The sequence below is a fragment of the Callorhinus ursinus genome, unplaced genomic scaffold (assembly GCF_003265705.2).
Source record: "Callorhinus ursinus isolate GAN/ISIS: 27379988/994484 unplaced genomic scaffold, GSC_fseal_2.0 scaffold18, whole genome shotgun sequence".
NCBI classification, from domain to species: Eukaryota; Metazoa; Chordata; class Mammalia; order Carnivora; family Otariidae; genus Callorhinus; species Callorhinus ursinus.
The window spans coordinates 15,624,824-15,634,633 of NW_027397080.1; the positions used below are offsets into that span (position 1 = coordinate 15,624,824).

The 9,810-nt window shown below is 51.4% G+C and overlaps 1 protein-coding gene across 2 annotated transcripts; it reads right to left on the minus strand.

Annotated features, from left to right (window-relative positions):
* Window positions 1-1,318: 1,318 nt before the first annotated feature.
* On the minus strand, window positions 1,319-4,160 carry RAB42 (RAB42, member RAS oncogene family). 2 transcript variants are annotated; one of them, XM_073903082.1, is made up of 3 exons: window positions 3,922-4,160; window positions 2,867-3,273; window positions 1,319-2,450 (listed from the first exon to the last, which is right to left on the minus strand). In XM_073903082.1, the coding sequence occupies exons 1-3, from the start codon at window positions 4,158-4,160 to the stop codon at window positions 2,419-2,421; spliced, it is 678 nt and encodes a 225-aa protein (XP_073759183.1). In that variant the 3' UTR covers window positions 1,319-2,418. The 2 variants fall into 2 exon arrangements, with proteins under 2 accessions (XP_073759183.1, XP_025712921.1); XM_025857136.2 differs by having other exon boundaries at window positions 1,319-3,273.
* Window positions 4,161-9,810: the final 5,650 nt, after the last annotated feature.

Sequence of the window (9,810 nt, forward strand, 5' to 3'; positions counted from 1 at the left end):
GGGTTCACCAGCTGAGCCACATCAGTTTCCCATCCTGGACTTCCTGTCTGTGAAATGGACAAGCTGAGCCCCACCTCACAGGTTTGCTTCGGGGATAATAATAAGCCACAGAATGAGCCCACAATGCATGAGCTTACGTGTGTGGTAGGAATTCACATAATATTTCATTTAATCCTCACAACAACCTTGTGAGACAGAAACTACTGTTCTCCCCATTTTACAGATGGGAAACTGAGGCTGAGGAGCGTTAGAGATGTATGGCTGCGGCCTGCTGAACAGTCCTCAAAGGAGGCAGCTGGGGACAGTGGGCAACATCTTCTTGGAGATGGACCCAGCCTTGGGAGGGCCTGGGCTCAGGCCAGTCCTCCAGTGCCCAGCCAGGATTTGGGCAGAGAAGGTCAGTTTTTTCTTCCTCTCTTCAGGGATTTGGGGAGGTTTTGAACACCTGACAGCAAAATCCCCACCTCCATCCCCAGGATGAGCTGCTCATCTCCCAAACAAGCTTTGGTTTAAACTGTACTCCTATTCAGGGAAGCTCTGGGAAATAAGAAACCACAGACCAAGTTGAAGGTCACTCCCTGCTTCTTCACTTACTCTAGCTGCTCAGATCTCCAGTAAATTCCTAGAAAGAGCCCAGCTCTTTCCTTGTTCCTTACCTTGAGGCTTCTTCCTCTGCTCACTGGTTTCAGTTAACCTCACTGGGCCTTAGTCTGCACATCAGTAAAATGGAACAACAGTACCTACCTCAACTGGACATAAGAAGTACTCAGTGCTGGCCACTTTTCTTTCGGCCCAGACCGCTGCTCTTAGCTGGGCCCCTCTCCTCCCTCCCCCAGCTCTCAGCTCAAGGTCATCTTCTCAGGGAGGCTCTCCCTGACCAACTGCTCTAAAGAAATCAGTCCCATCTTTCCCAGCCCTGTCTCCAGGAGCTGTGGGCTTCAGAGCACTTACAACTGGAGATCATTTAGTTCACTTATTTACTCGTTTTGTTCTCTCCCACTAGAATGTCAACCCCAGGATGGCTTTTCTGTCATGTTCACTGCTGCATCCTCAGAGCCCAGAACAGAGTAGATGCTTATTTTTTTTTTAATTGATGAAGGAATGATAACATTCTCAAAAACAAGTCAGTCATTTCTCTCTCCCTCTCCAAGCTTCCCCATTGGTGAAATGAGGGTAACCGTGCCAACCTTGCAAGACTATCATAAGGATGAGGGATGACTGTTTTAAGAGAGGAGGTAGGGAGGAGGCAGTGCAAAGGGAGACCCACCCTGGCCCAGCCCCATGGGGAGGAAGCTAAGAAGCCCTCCCTGACCGGAAACCTCCCAAGAACCCTAGGAAGAAGGGATTATCAGTCACATGATGCTGAGGAGGAATCCGAGACCGCGTAAGCCCCAGGTCACAAAGTGAGTGAAGTGGTTGTGCTCTTTTTTGCTGTGGAACTGTCCCTGCCCTTTCTGTGCCTACTAGCAGAATGACACCCCCTCTACACCTGCTGAGATTCTTTTTTTTTTTTTTTAAAGATTTTATTTATTAGAGAACGAGAGATAGAGAGCATGAGAGGGAAGAGGGTCAGAGGGAGAAGCAGACTCCCTGCTGAGCAGGGAGCCCGATGTGGGACTCGATCCCGGGACTCCAGGATCATGACCCGAGCCGAAGGCAGTCGCTTAACCAACTGAGCCACCCAGGCGCCCCGAGATTCTTACCAACATAAACACTATCTCCAGGAAACCCTCCCTGATTGCCCTAGGACATTCTCTGCCTAGCTGTTCCTGTTCCCCAGGAGGCAATTGCTGAGCTGAGGATTAGCGAGCAGACATTGATTAGAGGGTTCTTGAGATCAATACCTGCTTGGGGGAGGAAGGGAGGAAAGTGGGACTGAGCAGAGGAAGAATTTAGCTGTGATGTTGTAAGAACAATGGCCTCAATCAGCCCCACGAAGAGTGATGAAGCTGGGTTTGAGCTTCCGAGCTGGGGCAAGAGAACCGGGCCTTTAAACACTCCCCCACCTCCCAACAGATTCAACAGATCAACACCGGATGTGGGCAACCCTGAGGGGCAGGCAGTTCCCAGAGGATGCTGTGAGCCCACCATCATCGGCAGCACTCCCAGCAGCTGGGGGAGGGGGTGTTTTAGGGGTGGGGGTAGAAGGCTGTGGGGTCTGCAGCCCTGTAGGGACATCTTGGTGCCTCATCACAGTGTCCACTGTGTGCCCAACCTAGGAGATGCTCGCTCACCTTCATCCCTGCCTCCCAGATCCAGATCCAGCGCCTGGCCTTGGAGTAGGGGCACTGGGCAGCGATCCTGAGGTTCAGGGCACACATTTAAGACTCATCCAAGTCTGAGAACCTAAGGAGGCTCCCAGGTAGGCTTGCCCTGAAACTCCCTGCCCAGTCCTCGCCTGTGCAGCAGCGTCCAGACTCAGCGCGTCTCCGCGTCCAGGCTCGGGAGCGCTGCCAGAAATGTCAGAGGGGAAAGAGTGGTGAGGACAGTTCTTGTATTCGGCACCTAACAGTGTGGCTGGCTCTGGCTGAGCATGTCCCCCACATCCATTTCTCATTGATGCCCCCACCCCCACCCCCGCCGTGGCACGGGTCTTCTATGAGCCCCACTGGCAACTGAGGAAACAGGCTGATGGACACGAAGCTGCACACCTGGCTTCTTAGAGCTTTCTGGCAGAAAGGGGCTGAGCTCTGAAACCCCAAACTCCGGGAGGTGTGACTGCTAGGATACTGTTTATATTAACCCTTTGGCTACATTTGGCCCTTTGCTCTCCATAAAGATACTGAGACACTCCCCATCCCAGCAGCACTTCTAAGGTTGGCACTGCTTTCACCCTTTCCCTCCCAGAGTCAACACTGGCATGGACCTGGGGGCTGCTTCCTGGGGGGGGCGCTGGGGACTTGGGTCTTGTGGATGAGCCGGACGCCCCCCCAGTCCTCCTCCAGCTTGATGTCCCCCTGATCCAGGGCCTGCTGGATTGCGTCAGCAAGGGTGCTGAAGGCCAGGTCCACATTGCAGTTATTTTTGGCGGAGGTCTCCATGAAGGCCATGCCCAGGGAGGCAGCCAGCTCCTCTGCCTCCTGGGCCGAGACACAGCGGGTGCTCTGTAGGTCACTCTTGTGGCCAACCAGTAAGAAGATCACCTTGTCCAGGCCCTGAGTGGCCACGACCTCCTGGTGCCAGTCGCAGATATGTTCAAAGGACTTCCTGTTTGTCACATCAAAGACCAGGAGGACACCCACCATATTCCGGTAGAAGGACCTGGTGATGCACCTGAAGGAGGCGGAGTGAGCTGGGAGAGGTTTATACCTTCCAGGTGCCCCCACAGGCAGGATGCCCCCCGCGTGCAAGGACTGCCTCACAAGCCCCATAGCTCTTTTCACACTGCCGGGTGCTTCTCTGCCCCCCGCCTCTGTGTCTCTCCCAACGGAGTGCCTGAGCCTCAGCTAGGGAGCAAGTTCAAGTCACCTCCTCTCTGGACCATTCCTGGAGGAAGCGGGATGTTTTCCTGACGGCAGATTTTTGCTTCCCGCTCTCTGCCTGGCAAACTCCTACGCATCCTTCCGGGCCATCCCAAACCTCTCTTCCTTTCCCATCTCCCTGACACCTCCCGCTCTGCTCGCTCTGCTCCGGTGGGCTCTCAGCAGCCGGGTCACCCATCCCCCCAGGTCTCCGTGGCAGGACCCCTGCGCCCTCCCAGCGCCAGGGTCTCAGGCCTCTGGCTGGGGGGCTTGGCCCACCCGGCTGCATCTGTGGAACGAACGACTCCACGTGGAGGGCCAGAGAGCAGGGCAGGGACCCCCAGACCTGTACCTTGGCCACTGAGGCCGAGCCCTCGCGGGGGGGGGGGGGAGAATAACCCCCCTGGAGGCGGGGAGCACTGACCGCCCCCCCAGGTCCCTCAGCCCGCCCGGCCCGCACCTGAAGCGCTCGTGGCCCGCGGTGTCCCAGAGCTGCAGCTTGACGCGCGGCCCGGCTCGCAGCTGCAGCTTGCGGCTGTAGAACTCGACGCCCACCGTGGGCGCCCACTCGGACTCGGGCTCGGGCTCCGCGGCCCCGGGCGCGCCCGCTACATAGCGCCGCAGCAGCGACGTCTTGCCCACGGCCGCGTCCCCCAGCAGCGCGATCCGGAACTGGTAGCGGCAGCCTCCGACCGCCATAGCCCACGTCTAGCCGCCCGAGGCCGGCCGCCCCGCCCCCCCCCCCCCCCCCGAGGTCAGCCGCCCCGGGGGCTGGCCCCGCCCCTCGGCCCGGGGCGCGAGACACCTGGGCACGTGCTCTCCTGCCTGGGGGCCCTAGTTTCGTCCTCTAATAACCCCTGCTTCGCGGGATGGTAGATTAAAGAAGGCAGTGTCGGGAGGAGGACGAGCGAGGGACGAGAACCAAACGCGCCCTGGCCCGAGACTAAGACCGCCCGAGCGTTCACCGCGTTCCGCCGGCCGGCTTTTCTCCAGCCCCACTCTCCGGGCAGTGCCCTGGTTGGGCCCCTGTTGCTGGAGCTGGAGGCACCACTCTAGAAAGCTGATGGTTTATAGGTGTCCTTTCCCCACCCAGGTGCTCCATTAGCCCTGGCCGAGGGCCTTCCAGGGCCTCCCGTTTCAATGGTCGGGTTCAATGTTTAACAGCCCCCACTGCATCCTCAGCACCTGCCTGGGGCGGGGCCTCAGGGCCCAGAGAGAGATGCCGACAGGGCTGGTAGGAGGCCGGACAGACGTGGGCAAATGCGATTCCAGAGAGAGTACTGCTGGCCTGTGGTCTGGACAGCTAACATTTATGAGGCCAGATGGTCAGTCCTTCACACTCTGCTGGTGACAACTTTGAGAGGGCCATAGTGTGCCTATTTTAGAGCCGAGGAGACTGAGGCTTGTCTCAGGTCACAGAGCAGAGCTGAGACTCATATCTGAGTTTGTCTCACTCTTCATTACCCCCCTGATGCCACAAAGGGGGACTGCAAATCAAGTGCCAAGAGGAAGAGGACACAGTGGTCAGGTCCCCATGGGTTAGTGGCAAGGGTAAGGCCGGGACATCTGCCTCCAAGAGCCAGTCTACCCTCTCCAGTCAGGCCTTCGGGAAACCCCGGTTATCAAGGCTGGAGTTCTGGCTGGTCCCAAACAGCTCGTCTATTGGTTTAATCTCACTGTCCCAAAGTGGGTGGATTTTACCACTTGAACTTGTTTTGGCAAATTGGTGGTGAGGCGAACTCCTCGCTGTTGCCAACAATCAAATCATTGTATTTCCTTCTCACACAAACTTGTAAGGTGTTCTTATTCTCATTTTTACAAATGAGGAAACTTGAGGCTCAGAGATAAAGAATCCAAGGTCACTCAACAAGGAGGACAGACGAGCTGTCAAGTTTACCCAAGGCCAAAGACTTATTTGCTATTTCTGTGTCTGACAGGACAGGTTGAGGATCTGGGAAGGCCCAGGTTTTCTTCTCACTCTTTTTTTTTTTTAAGTGGATATATGTATGTGTGTATGTAAGTAAATAATCTCTACACCCCAAGTCGGGCTTGAACTCATGACTCCGAGCTCAAGAGTCTACCAACTGAGCTAGCCAGGTGCCCCTCTTCTGGCTAACTCCTAGCAAGTCAGTAAGAAGCCATTTTGACAGGTCTCCATGTAATCTCAGTCATGGGTCACCTGCATGGTAGAGCCTGAAGGGGCCCATGTCTCTGCTTGTCCCCTAATTCTAGGAGTAGGAGAGAGAGGAGCCTGAGAATCCAGGAATCCCGAGGAGCCTCAGGGAGGGTGTGTGTTCGGGGAGGAGTCCTTCCTGCCAGCTTTACCCAAATTAAGAGTTTGTCCCTCTCCCACCTTCCCCACTGACTCCTCAGCTGAGATATTTTCTCCACCCCACTCTGTTTAGCTGGAAAAATATTTTTGTGTGTCAGGTCCCTACGGATGCCTCGAGCCCCTTCTTTACTCCCCACTGGTACTCTGAGCCCCAGCCGTGCTCAACACCTTTCCTGTTCTCAGCCCTCTTCTCCTCTTCAAAGGGCCAGCTCCTACTACATGACTTTAGGGTACAGCCCTGTCCTCAGAAAGCCTCTGACCGGCCAGTGAGGTCACAGACCCTTTTGTCCACTGCATTAGCGGTGTTCCTCCTAGGTCACTCGAGGGCAATGATCAGTGGTAGTATCCCCAGTGCTTGGCACAAAACAGGAATTAAGTAAATATTTATGGTAGAAAGAATGAGTGAAAGTGGATAAATGCTATTCGCTCATTAATTCAGTCAGTCAAATCCCACAATAGGGCTGGACTCTGGACTCGGAGCTATAGGCTCAGAGAAGACCTTGTGCAGTAGGTGATTCTGAAGCTGGGGCTCCCAGGACGAGGGCGAGCTGGGGAGTTCAAGGAGGAAGGGCACTCTAGGCAGGGGCAGCTGGACAAAGGCAGAGAGGCATAAAACAGCTTGAAAGGCAGTTTGAACCCAGCATTCCCAGAAGCCTTTGTAGTCAGCACCCGTGGGCAGTGCACTGTCAGCACTGGGCTCTTGGAACTTCCTCTCCTAGAGGCTCCTGCTGTGGGCGAGGGTCATGTGCTTGCATTCTGCAGCGAGCTCCAGAATCCAGATGTCAGCTGACCTTGCCAGAGACTCGCTATGTGATTGAGGCCCGGCAAGTGACCTTCCCTCCCCACCCTGCTTCCCCTTCTGCTAAGTAAGGCAAATCATGGTGCCCACCTCACAAAGTAATCTGGAGGAGCTGTGCAACACAGCAGGCGAGTTAGGCACATCTGCATGAGAGAGATCTAGGTTTTAGTTCCAACCGCCCTCTTACTAGCTATGTGGCCTCTGCCAAGTTTTTAATCGTTAATTCGTTTACTTTGTATTTGTTTCAATAAGTGCTAGCTCTCTGTTATATACCAGGCACTTACACAGCAGTGAAAATAAACACACACAATTCCTGGTCTTGGGAGCTCACACTGTAATGGGGAAGACAGAAAATAAACCATATATAATGTGATGTCAAGAAGCAATAAGTGCTATAAATAACAGTCAAGCAGGACAATGGCTTGAAGGGTGACAGGGTGCTACATCAAAATAGGGTTTTCTTTTTTTTATTTTAAAAGATTTTATGTACTGGGGCGCCTGGGTGGCTCAGTCATTAAGCGTCTGCCTTCGGCTCAGGTCATGATCCCAGGGTCCTGGGATCAAACCCCGCATCCGGCTCCCTGCTCCGCATCGTATCGGGCTCCCTGCTCCGCGGGAAGCCTGCTTCTCCCTCTCCCACTCCCCCTGCTTGTGTTCCCTCTCTCACTGTGTCTCTCTCTGTCAAACAAATAAAATCTTCTTTTTTTTTAAAAAAAAGAAAATTAAAAAAAGATTTTATGTATTTATTAGACAGAGAGTGTGCACAAGCAGGGGGCAAGGCAGGCAGAGGGAGAAGCAGGCTTCTCACTGAGCAGGGAGCCCTATTCAGGGCTCCATCCCAGGACCCTGGGATCATGACCTGAGCCGAAGGCAGATGCTTAACGACTGAGCCACCCAGGCGCCCCCAAATAGGGTTTTCTGAGGAGATGACATTAGAACAGAAAACCAGGGGAGTGAGGGAGTAGTGTGGGTGTCTGTGATATCCAGAGAGGATAGTTCCAGGCAGGAAGAACCGCAAGAGCAAAGGCCCTGAGGTGGGATCAGGCAAGGGATGCTCCAAGCAGAGCAGAGAGGCTAAGAGAGCAGAATGAATGCGGGAGCAAGTGGTGGGTGATGAGGGCAGAGAGGAGGAAGAGCCAAATCACATGTGGCTTCAGAAGCCATCATGGGACCTCAGCTTTTATTCCAAATGTCTTGTGAAGTCAGTGGAGATTTTGGAGCAGGTGAATAATGTAATGTAAATTTTTTCTTGGTTTTTAATTTTTACATCTTAATGGGGGTATAAATGACACACAGTAAACTGTACATATTAGAGAGTATAATGTAATGACTATTTTTTTTAAAGATTTTATTTATTTGACAGAGAGCGAATGAGAGAGCACAAGCAGGGAGAGTGGCAGAGGGAGAGGGAGAAGCAGGCTCCCCACTGAGCAGGGAAGCCCCCCCCCCATGCAGGGCTCCATCCAAGGACCCTGGGATTATGACCTGAGCTGAAGGCAAACACCCAGCTGACTGAGGCACCCAGGCACCCAATGTAATGGTTTGTGATGTAAGTGTACATCCATTAACCATTACAACAATCTAAATAATGAGCATATGGGCGCCTGGGTGGCTCAGTCAGTTAAGCGTCTGCCTTTGGCTCAGGTCGTGATCCCAGGGTCCTGGGATCGAGCCCCACATCGGGCTCCCTGCTCGGCGGGAAGCCTGCTTCTCCCTCTCCTACTCCCCCTGCTTGTGTTCCCTCTCTCGCTGGTCTCTCTGTGTCAAATAAATAAAATCTTAAAAAAAATAAATAAATAATGAGCGTATATCATCCCCAAATTTTCCCATTGTTATTTATTTGTTTGTTTGTTTATTGTAGGCTCCACGCACAGTATGGAGCCCAGTGGGGGGCTTGGATTCATAACCCTGATATCAAGACCTGAGCTGAGATCAAGGGTCAGATGTCTAACCAACTGAGGCACCTATCTCCATGTCCTTTTTAAATTCCCTTCTCCTGTACCCCCCCCGAGAGTTTTTAATTTTGATGAAATGTAACTTATTAATTCAATATTGTACTGGAGGTCCTAGCTAATACTGTAAGACAAGAAAAATAAATAAAAGGCATCCACATTGGAAAGGGAGAGGTAAACCTCTCTTTATTCACAGACATGTGAAAAGTCTTAAGGAATTTACATAGGAGCTACTAAAACTAATAAATGAGTTTAGCAAGGTTGGAGGATACAAGTTAATATGCAAAAATTAATTCTATATACACTAGCAATGACCATTTAGAATTTGAAATTGATAAAAGTAATACCATTTACAATAGCATCAGAAATATGAAAAACTTAGGGACAAATTTGACTAAAGATATACAAGATCTGTATGTTGAAAATTATGAAACACTGTTGAGAGAAATTAAAGATAACTTGACTGAATGGAGAGCTATACCACCTCATGGGTGACTCAATATTGTTAAGATGTCAGTTCTCCCCAAATTAGTCTACGGATGCAATGCAATACCAACCAAATTCCAGTAGGATTTTTAAAAAAAATACAAATTAGCTGATACTAAAGTTTACATGGAAATGCAGAAGACTCTGAATAGTCAAAACAATTTTGAGAAAGAACAAGTTTGGATGATTTATACTACCCTATTTCAAAACTTATTAAAAAGTTACAGTGGGGCGCCTGGGTGGCTCAGTCGTTAAGTGTCTGTCTTGGGCTCAGGTCATAGTCCCACAGTCCTGGGATCCAGCCCTGCATCGGGCTCCCTGCTCAGCGGGAAGCCTGCTTCTCCCTCTGCCTGCCTTGCCCCCTGCTTGTGCTATCAAATAAATAAATAAAATAAAAAATCTTTAAAAAAAAGTTACAGTAATCAAGACAGTGTATTATTGAGTACAGAAACAGACCTACACATATGGTCAACTGATTTCTACAAAGGTGCCAAAACAATTAGATGGATAAAGATAATCTTTTTCAACAAATGAACATGGAACAATTTGAGAGCCTTTTGTAAAAATAAACTTTGACTCTTACACCATACACAAAAATTAATTAAAAATGAATCCTAGATCTAAATGTAAGAGCTAAAACTATTAAGCTCCTAGAAGAAAACATAGGAGAAGATCTTTTTTTTAAATTTTTTTTGAAGATTTTATTTATTTATTTGACAGAGAGAGAGGGAACACAAGCAGGGGGAGTGGGAGAGGGAGAAGCAGGCTTCCCGTCGAGCA